Source organism: Asparagus officinalis, chromosome 7 (genome assembly GCF_001876935.1).
Source record: "Asparagus officinalis chromosome 7, Aspof.V1, whole genome shotgun sequence".
Taxonomy (NCBI): domain Eukaryota; kingdom Viridiplantae; phylum Streptophyta; class Magnoliopsida; order Asparagales; family Asparagaceae; genus Asparagus; species Asparagus officinalis.
The window spans coordinates 128,698,012-128,711,799 of record NC_033800.1 but is presented as its reverse complement, the minus strand read 5'-3'; the positions used below and the strand labels follow the sequence as shown (position 1 = coordinate 128,711,799).

General features: G+C 39.5%; 1 protein-coding gene across 1 annotated transcript in view; it reads left to right on the top strand.

Moving 5' to 3' along the window:
* The window catches only part of LOC109848089 (extra-large guanine nucleotide-binding protein 1-like), a 25,905-nt gene continuing 14,105 nt past the window's right edge, over positions 1,989 to 13,788 (top strand). The window contains exons 1-6 of the mRNA XM_020417407.1: positions 1,989 to 2,930; positions 3,892 to 4,029; positions 4,105 to 4,209; positions 4,306 to 4,491; positions 5,295 to 5,466; positions 5,891 to 6,138. Coding sequence (XP_020272996.1) covers positions 2,109 to 2,930; positions 3,892 to 4,029; positions 4,105 to 4,209; positions 4,306 to 4,491; positions 5,295 to 5,466; positions 5,891 to 6,138 — 1,671 coding nt within the window. The 5' untranslated portion in view covers positions 1,989 to 2,108. The remainder of the gene's footprint in view (positions 2,931 to 3,891; positions 4,030 to 4,104; positions 4,210 to 4,305; positions 4,492 to 5,294; positions 5,467 to 5,890; positions 6,139 to 13,788) is intronic.

Genomic DNA, 13,788 nt, shown 5'->3' with positions numbered 1-13,788 from the left:
CATCCTTAACACTACATGTTCTAGAGAATTTAACTTTTTGTGAGTAATTTTACACTTGGTAATATTGCATTGCAAGTTTGATCAATCGAAGGTTTGATATTGAAAAATGCTATCATCTATAAGGAAACAAAATTCTTATCAAATATGATTTTTGCTTAATTAGTAGCTTAAAATTTGAATATTTTGGAGTAAGGGATGGTCACAATTATTTTTTTCATTTTATATCTTGATTTCTTTGATTAAGTGTTTGGATTTTTTTATTCATATAATTTGTGAAACTTACATTTTTATTTCATTAATCCTTAAATATAAATAAGTGGATCAAATCTTTAGTATCTAAGTTATTGTACAAATAGTGAAGGATAGTAGAATTTTAGAATAGGTTTGATATTGAAAAGTATTATTAAAGGGAATGAGAAAGCTTGAACCTCGGGTAATTTATCATGCAAAAGGTCAACTAATTTATATAAGAGGTCAAGAATTTAGAGAACTAGGGGCATTAAGATAAAATTCCCATATTCTATTCCCTAAAAAAATGGGACATATGACATCACCATATCACAAGTGAAGATCGGCAGTCAGTCTACACGACTGCTAATAGAAGTCGTCCAAACCTAAACATGGATATTGAGATCACGAGATCGATTTCAGATTCAGTAAAAACATGCCCAAAATAGTTTTGAACCTTATGATCAATATATATATCTATATAGCCGCATCTTAATTCAGTTATTCACCAATGATTATATCTATATATCTATATATCATAATAATATAAAATAAATAACACATGTATCTCAATTAGGGGTGCAAAACAGATCAGATATGACTTGGATATGATACTTACCCAATCTGTATCTGTTTATGAATCACATTTACGGATACAAATACAAATATATCTCAATATGGAAAATTCGTATCTATATTGGCTTAAAATGGATACAGACACACATGCAGGTATCATGCAAATATGAAACTGATAGGAGAAGGCTAGATGAGATTGAAATTTTTTTTGTTAATATGATACAAAGAGAGTTCATTAATATGTTTGTTATATATTCGAAAAACTAAGATCAAATCTCTTGATCATCAAAATTATCTGTAGTTCATAAATATAAGATCAAAACAATTGCAATAGTATGAGCAATATATATTAGAATATATCAGATGTTGGTTTAGCTTTTTTACTATATATATATATATATCCTTAACCATATTCTATTAGATATAAACAGTGGCGGATCCACAACCTCTCGTGTGGTGGTTCGAAATTAACGCTAATTTTTTTTTCAAATACTACTAAGGAAAGCATAAAAATAATAAACAAATAATAATAAAGAGAAAATAGGAGAAAGTAGAAAAGTAAAGAGAAAATAAGGATTATAGGAGAAATTAGAAACATAAAGAGGTTGTGTAGGAGGTTTTGAACCTTTGACCTCTTTGAAGGTAAGCTAATGCTTATACCATTAGGCTACAAATTACATTTGTTCACAAACTAACATATATGATATATATACTATTTCAAAATCTGAGGTGGTTCAAATGAACCACTTTGAACAAGAACAGGTCCGCCACTGGATATAAATATTTAGTAATCGTTTTCATATACTAGCGGACATTAATACAGACATACACGTGGATACAAATATTAGTTTGCACCCCCTGATCTGAATCCATGTAGCCACAAAACTCGAAATCCTTTTGCACTTGGGGTTCTTCTGTATTAAAAATTTTCTTCTCTGTTACAACTTTTGATCCAAAAATTTGGCCCAAAACCTTCTGCTTCTAACGATCCAGCAATCCCTGGTCCAGACACAGTGGACGACGACAATTCTGACACGATCAAACCGCGACTCGTCCTTTTAAAGTCCAGTACGTGCTGACCCCACGTGGAATACCTCGGAAATCAAGACACGCAACCGCTCCCCTTGTGGGCCCCACCCCAGTCAAACTCATCGCGGCGTCACTACGTCTCCCCTTTCGCGCTCTCGGGTCAAGACTCAAGAGTCAAGAGTCTTCACTTCCTGCCTCCATTTCTAGGGCTCAGAAATGCCCCCAAAATGGCGAAATTTCCAGATTTCTCCAATTTCTAGGGTTCCGCTCTCTCAATGGAGACGATAATGGCGATTACCGCCAACTCCGAGTACTCCTTCGCCATTGAATACAGCGGACCGCTTTTCTCCTTCGATATCCCTAAAGCAAGCCCCATTGAGATTGATAAAATCCCTGTCGCCTCTGTCGCCACGTCAGCACCCGCCCTCGACTCTCTCCCCGTTGTCCAACCTTTGCCCTTGAAGAAACGCCTGCCCGATCAAGAACAGGATCAAAATCTCAACTTCAATTTCTCCAGCGAGCTCAAGGTCACCGATTCTTCCTTCACCTCCGACTTAGACGAAGACGAAGACTTAGAGTCCTCCCCCTCCGTTGATGATGGTGACGTGGAGGAGAACCGGACAGCGGTCGTCGCATTTGGTGAAGCCTCATCATCCTCTGCTGAAGATACAACGAAGAGATCGAAGAAAGGACGCTGCTCTCGTTGTTTGAAAGGGAACTGGTTCACTGAGAAAGAGGCTTGCTTGGTTTGCGATGCGAGGTATTGTATTAAATGTGTCATGAGAGCGATGGGATCGATGCCTGAGGGGAGGAAGTGCATTGCTTGTATTGGGAGCCCGATCGAGGATTCGAATAGAGAGAAATTGGGGAAGAGCTCGCGAATGCTGAAGAGGCTGTTTAGTTCGTTGGAGGTTGAGCAGGCGATGAAGGCAGAGAAGTATTGTGGAACTAATCAGTTAAGGGCTGAGGATGTTTTTGTGAATCGGCAGCAGTTGACACAGGAGGAGATGGTTTTGCTGCAGAGTTGCGCTTGTCCACTGCTGAGGTTGAAGCCTGGGTATTATTGGTATGATAAGATGTCAGGATATTGGGGGAAGGTGACGTTTTTATTGAATTCTAGATTGATTTGCTCCTGTTAATTTCTCTTTAGCTTTTGAAATTAGTCAAATACCTTGAAGCTTGTAACTTTATTGTCGAAATAGTGAAATAGTTCCTACCTTTGCATCACGCAAGACTTTTTATTGCAATGTCATTGCACTCATGAAGGAAAAAAAAATAAATTATGCATGAAAATTTTGCATTTTAATTATGTGCAAGTGTTTCAATTCTAATGATACTTATTCTGTTAGTATAGTAGAGAAAAAAGATAAGTATGCTGCTTTGGTGCATGCATTGGATGAGTTAAATTACAAGTTTGGTGGAGCTCAGTAATTGTTTTTAAGCCCTTCAAGGCTATAGTAACTCTTAATTGAGTGCAATATTCTAGATTTTAAATTATTTATTTTTCTTCAGGCATGGTGTCATGTGCCAGTTTTTTCTGTACTGATTGACTATGTAGCACAGACACGGATCCGACACGGCCATCCGACACGCCGACACGAGGCAAATCCTAAAAAATACATAGGATACGTGTGTTCGACACGTGTGTCCGACACGGACACGACACGACACGGCTTCATGTTATGCGTGTCCGTGCTTCATAGCTGATTGAAAAAGAGGATTCTAAGTTACAAACTGGAGTTCTGTAACTGACTTAAGCTTTTATATATGATCATTTCTTTAGTTTTTGGTCATTAATTATTGACTAAATACCTGATTTCTTGTTATCAATTTTTTCTAACCAAAATAGTTGTCCACTAGAGAAGTTAGAGAGTGACTAAATATCGTTCGGTTAGTCTTCAATCCTGAGGTCTTCATGGAATCAGAAAATATAAAAAAAGCTTCAGCTTAATATTGATTCCTTTAGTTCTCATGGTGTAGTTTATGTTCTTCTAGCTTAATAGGATGAAATGATCTAAGTATGATTCTTTTCAATAAAGTGCTCTTTTATATTAACAGGAAGGTCACAAACCTGACAAGATCATTACTGCAAATCTCAACGTGGGAGGCAATCTCATGCAAAATGCAAGCAATGGGAATACTGGGATCATTATAAATAATCGCGAGATAACAAAAGATGAGTTGAAGATGCTTAAGGTTTAAACTCTGAACATAGAGTACTTATATTAACATTTGTTATGTCAGCAGTTTTAATGAGTGTCATTGATCCAGTGGGCAGGAGTTCCATGTGCCGGAACTCCTCACTTTTGGGTAGATCCTGATGGATCGTATCGGGAGGAGGGACAGAATGATATAAAGGGGAAGCTGTGGATCAAGGTGGCCTAAATTTCACAGACCCCTCCTCCTCTTTATAATGTTCCTTTATAAAGTTGATTAAGTTCAAGTTGATATTATTTTTTCTTGTTCGGCCAGGCTAGCACAAGACTTCTATGCTCAATTCTATCATTGCCTGTTCCTGGTAAGGGTGCAAATCGTGCTGGGGAAGAAGTAAATAACATGCTTAGTGCAGCATTTCCTAACTTTTTTGAGCACAAAACGCTTCAGAAGTTCTTCTTGGTTGGTTCTGATGGGTCAGGGACAAGTACTATATTTAAACAGGTATTAATGAAGTTATGAACTACTTGTTGTCAGTCTTTTATATTGCATTTCAGTTCTTGTAGAGGAACTTCTTCTCTGAATTTCCTTGTAATTTTTAAATGTTTTTCCACTTTTTTTGAATAATTAACTGAAGTCTTCCTTTTGTGTATTTTGTGATAAAATGTTAGGTTTTTTATAGCTAGTCCTCAATTTGAAGGAGGCAAATTAATTATGTTGGTTAGTGACTGAATAATGAGATATCAATATTCTTCGTGTGATAATGAACATCGTAGTTTTCCACCAGTTTCTTTCTTTTTTGAACCTTGTAAGAATGTTGGTTGTTATGGATAGAATTTGTGTCAACTGGAAGATTTGGACTTAAAAGTCGATATGCTACATGCCAACTTGTGGCTTAGACATTTGCTTTAGGCTAAATTCAAATTTCTTTACTTCCCTGATGATGTTGATAATGTAGAATTTTAAAATTCTCAACATTCGTCTTAAAAGCAATTTAGTTTGTGATGACTAGCATCTTTCTTCTGGATGTGTAAAACATCCAAATTTACACAAAGTCTGAGGTTTGATGCACTAGTGTGGTCATGATATTTTGGTCACCTTCCAATATATCTTAAAAGTAAACATCCATGCTATCTTTATATTCTTTGATCTCAATTGTTTGTGTTATCTTCTCTGTAATCTGCAAAAAGGCACTTAATATATGTACCTATCTGCCATTTGTTCTCACTTCTTATATTAGCATAGTAACTAGGTGGTGTCAAGATAGTTGCATTTCTTGTTCTAAATACTTTTGATATTTATAACAGGCAAAGTTTTTGTATGAACCTATGCCTTTCTCAGAGGACGAGCGCCGAAGTATTAAACAGTTGATTCAAAGCAGCATATATAGCTATCTTGGTATACTGCTCGAGGGGCGTGAGCGGTTTGAAGAAGAGAGTCTGGCTGCGAAAAGGAATTCATGTGTTTCTCGCAAGACAGGTATTATGCACTCCGATTCACATTACCCTCTTCTTCAGAAAATTATATATCTCTGGCTTTTCATATTTACTTTCTGGTTGCACTTGGCTATCTACCGTATTACATTTTTTTATTTGTGTTAGTCATTAAGTGTGAGGCTTGAAGTATAAGCATTCTTTTAGAAGGTTGTTAAGTTACGAGCACATTTCCAGTTTTTCTTGTAAAAGAAAATGTTGTCAATCATTTATACATGTATTTATGATGTGTGTCCTATTGGTTAATGCTGATTGGTGGTCAGCTGAAATAACAAGTTTCCTTAGTTTCAGGATTGTGTTTTAAAGTGCTCTTTTGACAGTTTTACAACTAAACTGAGTAAATAATGCTTAATGTTTCTTTTCAGTTATATATTTAGAATCATCTGATACAGAAAGCTTGCTGATAGCAGGTAGCGATGTCTCTGAGGAATGTGATGGCGTGACTGTGTACTCCATCAGCCCACGACTTAAGGCATTCTCTGATTGGCTTCTCAAAGTTATGGCAGCTGGCAATCTAGAAGCTATTTTTCCTGCTGCTACTCGTGAATATGCACCTACTGTTGAGGAATTATGGAAGGATGCTGCTGTTCAAGCTACATATAGCCGAAGAAGAGAACTGGAGTCACTCCCTAATGCTGCTAGTTATTTTTTACAGAAGGTAAGAGTCAATTTATGTTCCCTTTTGGCTTATCTTCATTATAACTTGCTTATGGTTTGTACATCTTTTATATTTTTCGTCAGTCTCAGCTTTCGTTTTCCTTTTCTTGACGATTGTAAGTGCATGTTAATCTTGTTCTCCAAGATCTCTTTTATGACTGTTCTTTGTTTTCATGTTCGTGGTCGTTATATGTAGTCAATCTGTTCAACAAGAAAAATTCAGTGTCATATCTTGGTAACCTGTTCCCAAGAGAAATGGTATTCGGAATCTGAAAATGAAAATAAGACCAAGCTTGTATTCAGGTTCAAGATAATGAACTACAACGATCATTAAGCAATTCACTAACATATTGAACAAAATTGGTAGTAATGAATCTAATGATATAAGCTGTTGTTCATTCCTTATTCAACCCATAAAGCACATTTGCTTTCCATTATTTGTTTAAAGGATATAACCTATTCAGTCCATATGATTGCCAATTTGTGCTGCACCCAAATAAATATGATGAAGACACATAAAAGAAGTTAAAAGGTACACGTAAGAATCATGTCCAAGATGCCTGGGATTTAAGATAAAACGTTTCTGTGCTACAATGCACAAAATTGATCCCGGAGTCGAGAGCTATCTTACCGGGTTGGATAACGGCAACAAATAGACTATATCCCATGAAATTATTAGTCAGCCTCTTGTGCATCTAAAATGGTTGCATTACACTTGTTGGCATGTCATATATCGGATAGCTGCACCAAGAACGTTTGAGACAGGATAGTAGTTACCGTCAGCCTTTTTAAAAATTGAAAAAAAAGCACAATGATGTAAGTGGGAAGTACAACTGGCCAAAACCCCTTAAACATACCGTATGCAGTCACAAGTAGTTGTGCTGATAAGGAAACATCCAATTATTTGCTTGCTTAAATTTCACAGCAAGCTTCACTTGTCACTTATTAGCCTATCTTGATACTTCGTGTTACCAAAAAAAAAATAAAAAATAAATAAATAAATAAATAAAATTTGAAAGTGATGCTTGATTTGCATGCGATGGACCATAGAATTTGTTTGATTGAAGGTAAATCTATTTAGATAGGCTAGCGAGCATGAGTAGTGAAGCAATTATCTTTATTGGAGAAAGGTTTACCTACTTACTAAGCCGAATTTAGAAGAGTCTGAATAGGAGTGTTTCATCGAGAAAATATAGTCAATAATTTTAATGTAAAATGATAAGGTAAATGACTGCAGGTGTAGAATCAACTTAGTTCATGATTTTGATCAAGGGTGACACTAGCAAAGAAAGATGATGCGTAAGTGGACTTGTGAACAAGATCCCTCAATATTTGTTATCGGGGCAGATGTTATTCATCAGATGATATAGAGAGTTAGAGAAATAAGAGATCTAGAGTTCCTTGAACAATAAGGAAACATGATTTAATTCTGAACCTATAGTACATTGATAACATATTGCCCTCTATTAGATGTTACATGGGAAAACTGTGTATAAGTGGTTCTCGATTGCTACTGTGTGATCTAAAATCAACATTGATACTCTCCCTTATGGTGGGATTCAGATGGCAGTGGTTGCCATTTACAAAGAAACATGGAGAGCCTGGGAAAACTGAATAGTGGGCCTGGCCATTAAGAAGTCGGAGAGAAATTAGATGGTCAAAATGAACATTATTACCTACAATACAATCAAAAGAATTGCCTGCTTAATATTGCTTTATTGCTTTATTGACCTACTAATTAGCACTGTGTTAGAAATCAAGTTGAATATTCAGGTATCAATATTTGTATTCATCAATAAGTTCAAATCTGAGTTTAAATCAAATTCTTTTCCTTAATCTTAGTTTAGATTTGTATTTCTCAAGAGTACATTAGATACTAAAATGTGTTTCTAATTGATTCAATCTATGAGATTTTATTTGATTATTGAATATGAATTATTTGATTAGGGTTAGCCGACCCCAAACATTTGGGATAAAGACTTTGTTGTTGTTGTAATTATTTGATTAGGGTGGTCACTCTTTGATTAAAGAATTACTCTTTTATTAGCATTTAAATTCATATTTAGAAATCATGCATTTCGAATGATGTGCAATCATTGAATGTGAATATTTGCTTAGAAATTTTGATTTGAGAATAATTTATTGAGAGATATAGAGCTTGAAACACCACTTGAGCCAGCCTACACGAAGACCTTTGTCCTTGCTTAGATTGAGTTCTGAATGAAGTTTTGTTATGGGTAATAGTATCAAGTGATCCGATGACCCCTCTGTGACCTGGTTGAAGAGTTTCTTGGATGGAAGAAGCATTCAACCAAGCATTTCCTTTTCTAAATTAGAGAATTACTTTCTTCTATTTTTGGAAACTACCTAGAGAGCTCTGTACCTTATGAGTTACCCGACTGGTTGGAAAAGAGGGATTGATAGTCTGATGTAGTTTCTGTTGTGAAGGGGCAAGCACTACAAGTGGCATGCTTCTAAATTGAAGAGAGGTGGTAAGTAAAAGGAAATTTAATTTCAAGCACTTGTAATGTTAAAAGATATGAATCAGGCTTATTATGCTAGAGGATATGTGATGCGGACATCCAGGCACGTGCATGGGATTTTCGCCGTGTTTATCAGCGCAGGAGACGCCATGTTTCAGCGTTGTATCAGATCCCTGGTATGTGATTTTGATTTTCAGTTTAGTAGTTATTTTAGTTTTAGTAGTGTTGAAATATTAATAGGTTTAGGGGCTTATTTGTAAGTTGTAGGGGCCTATATAAGCTCATGTTATCTTGACTCAGTCCTCGAACTGATGACAGGAAGAGTATATATCTCACAGCGATGAGATATGTAACTGTTTTTGGTTCTTGTTTCCTCTGAGAAACAAGAATTTGTTTGAGATCCTACTCTTGTTGTGCAGTAGAGGTGCTGCCGAAATTTTTACTGCACACAATAAGGGTCGGAAGACAAGGTGAACAGGTGGTGGGTCTGAAGCCTATTCGATGGAGGAGATCATCAAGAAGTTAAACCCCGCGGAGGTGTCAACTTTGATGAAGCTAATGAAGTTGTCGGCTGGTGAGAGTGCGACAAAACCATCGAAGAAGTTGGAGCTTCCGACCATCGATCTGAAGATTGATGGACCGAGTACTTACCTGAGCTGGTCGCGGCGGGTGAGATACACCCTTGCAGGGAGGAACCTGGAGGGTTACTTGACAGGAGAGGCGACAGAACCTGAGGAGGACTCGGAGGGAAGAGATGAGTGGAAGTCCACTCATATGTTGGTGTACATCTGGCTTCTCAACTCGGTCCCGACGATCGCCGCCACGGTGGATGGCATTGAGAATGTGAAGGACGTCTGGGAGAAATTGAGGAGGACATATGATGGAGTGGGGAATAACCTGAGGGTATTCCAGATTAAAGGAGAGATCGACGCCACAGTCCAGGGAGAGAGGAGTGTACAGGAATATGCTACAGGGCTGGAGCGTCTGTGGCTGGATTATGATCATTTTTCTCCCCGGGCTAGCTGCAAGGACCCGGGATGTAAAGAGCGGGAGGCCTTTCTACAAGAGAGGACTATGGTGTTTCTTAAAGGATTGACATCAGAGTTCGCTCAGCGAATCGCATTGCTGCTAGCTCAGCCAAAGATTCCGCTTGAGGAGGAGGCTATCTCTGCTATGATCCAGGAGGAGACTCGCATTCGGCTACAGGCGGGGACATGTGGACTTCCTGTGGTGAAGTCAGCACTGGCAGCCTCTAGCAACACTGGATCTAGGGGAGAGACCCGACAGTGTTACAACTGCGGTGCGGTAGGTCATCTAAGGCATGCTTGCACCAAGCCATCCAAGGAAGGAGATTCGGGTGGACGTGGACAGTTCGGAGGTCGTGGTCGTGGCCGTGGGGGTCGACGAGGTGGAAGAGGAGCAGGAAACCGGGCAAATCTGACGGTAGCAGAGGAAGAAGAAGCTGAGGTGGTCTTTACTGAGGAGGATCGTGCTCTCCTGGCGATACTAAGGAAGAAGTAGCAAGTAGCAGGGGATGGAACTGAGGAGGCATCCACTTCATTCTTCGCCAGAGGCAATACTGCTACTTATGCTCATCCGAACAAAGGTACTGATGACATACATGCTCTTGCTTCTATGTCTCCTGACAGATCATCAGCATGGATAGTCGAATGCATCGTCTCTTTTGATATTCCCAAGGTAATCTTCCAGGAGAAGGGGACAGGGCGGAGACTTGGGACTGGCACATGGCGTAGTGGACTGTGGTATCTGGATCGTGAAGGGCTGGATTCAGCGTTGGTGTCAGTCGTAGAGAAAGCAGGAGTAGGATCTAAAATGAGTGCTGAAAATGAGTTAATGCTCCATCACCAGCGTTTGGGACACTCATCCTTTAGTGTTTTAGGTAGATTGTATCCTTCTTTATTTGAGAAAGCAAATAAACAGAAACTTGTGTGTGATGCATGTGAGTTTGGAAAGCTTACTAGAAGCTCTTATGTTAGTTCTGGTCATAGAAGTTCTCATGCATTTGACTTAGTACATTCAGACGTTTGGGGACCTTGTTCCACAAGTTCTATGAATGGATACAAATATTTTGTTACATTTATTGATTGCTTTTCTCGTGTTACTTGGTTATACCTGATAAAGAATAAGAGTGATGTGTTTGGGTACTTTCAAAACTTTCATAGGACTGTTCAGACTCAATACGGAGCAGTGGTGAAAGTATTGAGGTCAGATAATGGGACAGAGTATATTAACAGAACGTTTGAAGAATATTTGTCAGCTCAAGGAATACATCACCAGACTACCTGTCCATACACACCAGCTCAGAATGGGGTAGCGGAAAGGAAGAACCGACATCTCTTAGAGGTTGCTAGAAGCATGATGATCTCTATGAATGTCCCAGAAACATTATGGGGACAAGCAGTGTTGACCGCAGCAGCGCTGATCAACAGAATGCTCTCGAGAGTGCTGGATTAGAAGTCTCCGTGTGAGATATTGAAGGGAGATAATGGTGGGATTCTTCCACTTAAAGTGTTTGGCTGTGTGTGCTTTGTGAAGGACAACAGGCCATCTGTCGGGAAGCTTGCCCCTAGAGCTGTGAAGTGCATCTTTGTGGGATATTCTGCTACTCAGAAGGGATATGTTTGCTGGAGCCAAGTGGAGAAAAGGTTGTTTGTGAGCATGAATGTGCACTTTCGAGAACTCGAGCCGTATTACACCCAGAAGGTAACTTCATCCGCTAGTAACTCGCCTAATACTAGAAGTATGAGGCGAGAGGAGGAGAATAGTGAGATCGGTGAACAGTGTGGAGAAATTCATTTCTGTATCGATTCCTTGGGAAAGAGAATTGGTTGAGGAGGAGCAGGAGAATGATGAAGAAAAGAAAAATGAGACAAGAGGTGTTAGGCCTACTGTTCAGGGGGAACTACTAACCTATAGTAGGAAGGGCAAGCAAATTGCAGGAACAGTACCTACAGTGTCACTAGTGCTGTCAAGTCTCTTGCCAATACCTGCCCCGACTCCTGAAACACCTACACCACCACCAGTTTTATCCCAAGGTGATAACGTTCCTCTCCCTAATGATAACATTCCTCTCCCTACTCCTCCCACACCAATATCAGTACGGAGGACTACTCGTAGTAATGCAGGAAATCCTCCCGATAGATATGGTTGGGATCTTGCCCAATTTGTATCATATTCTAACATCCACCCTGCACATGGGACATTCATTGCATCATTAGACTCTGTTACTGTACCTAACAATTGGTAGGTTGCTAAGAAGGACCCAAAGTGGAAAGCGGCTATGCACGAGGAGCTAGGGGCTCTTGAGAAGAACCGTACTTGGGAGCTAGTAAAACTACCAGAAGGAAAGAGAGCAGTTGGATGTAAGTGGGTCTTCACTGTGAAGCAGAATCCAGATGGACAAGTTGAACGCTACAAGGCTCGTCTGGTGGCAAAAGGGTATAGTCAGACATATGGCATCGATTATGATGAGACTTTTACACCGGTGGCAAAGATGAGCACTGTTCGGACCTTAATCTCTCTGGCAGTAAATGGTGGATGGAAGCTACACCAACTAGATGTGAAGAACGCATTTCTTCATGGAGATCTAGTGGAGGAGGTATACATGGAGATACCACCAGGATTCGGTACAGATCAGACAGTGGGAAAGGTCTGTAGATTGAAGAAGTCTCTCTATGGGCTGAAGCAGTCTCCTCGTGCTTGGTTTGACAGATTCAGAAGGGCTATGATTGGTATGGGGTACCAACAGATCAACGCCGACCATACCGTGTTCTTTCGACGGAGTGGAGGCCACATTACCATGTTTGCGGTATATGTGGATGATATGATTATTACAGGGGATGATGAGAAGGAGATTGCCCAACTCAAAATGAGACTGAGTAAGGAATTCGAGGTGAAAGATCTTGGCTTACTTCGATACTTTCTTGAAATAGAGATAGCTCGAGGAGCGGAGGGAATCGTCCTATCCCAGAGAAAGTATGCACTGGATCTTCTCAAAGAGACAAGAATGTTAGGGTGCAAACCTGCAACTACACCGATCGACCAGAAGTTCAAGCTAGGTGCTGAGGCCGGAAAACCAATTAATCGTGACAGATACCAGAGGCTGGTGGGAAGATTGATCTATTTGAGTCACACACGTCCTGATATCTCTTTTGCAGTGAGCGTGGTGAGTCGCTACATGCACGATCCGAGGAAGGGTCATATGGACGCTGTGTACCAGATTCTGAGATATTTAAAGAGTGCCCCCGAAAAGGGGCTGATATTCAGAAAGAATGGACATGTGAGCATCGAGGGTTATTGCGACTCTGATTGGGCTAGCTGTGCTGATGACAGGAGATCCACCTCAGCATATTGTATCTTTGTAGGAGGCAACTTAGTCTCGTGGAAGAGCAAGAAGCAATCGGTAGTAGCGAGATCAACAGCTGAAGCAGAGTATAGAGCCATGGTCTTAGGAGTTACAGAGTTGTTGTGGTTAAAGAGTATGTTGGTGGAGCTGAAGCTGGATCAAGGAGCCAAAATGAAGCTGTGGTGTGATAACAAGTCAGCCATCAGTATCGCCAACAACCCAGTGCAGCATGATAGAACCAAACACATCGAGATCGATAGGTTCTTCATCAAAGAGAAGTTGGACAATGGACTACTGGAGTTAAGTCATGTTCCAACTAAGGATCAGGCAGCAGATTGTCTGACTAAGGAATTTAGCTCCGTAGATATGATTAGAGGATGTGACAAGATGGGCTTAGTGGATATCTTTCGCCCATCTTGAGGAGGAGGGTTGAAATATTAATAGGTTTAGGGGCTTATTTGTAAGTTGTAGGGGCCTATATAAGCCCATGTTATCTCATGAATAAGATTAGGGTTTTCATATTCTTTTAGCAGTTTAGATATAAAATTTGAATTGTGGTTTAGATTTGATAGTTATTCAGTTTTAGTAACTGATTGATTTTAAAAGGGACTGCTGTAATCATAATTATTAATGAAGATTTTGGAAAATATTTGTTACCTGAATATCTGGTGTGAAACTGCACGGTCTAGAGGTGTGAAACCTTAGCCGCCGTCTTCTTCTTCCCCTCCTCCTCCGAGCAGCTAGTCGTCGCTTCACCAAACAACCTCGTGATCTTCCTCCACCTCCGATAGCACCATCGCTC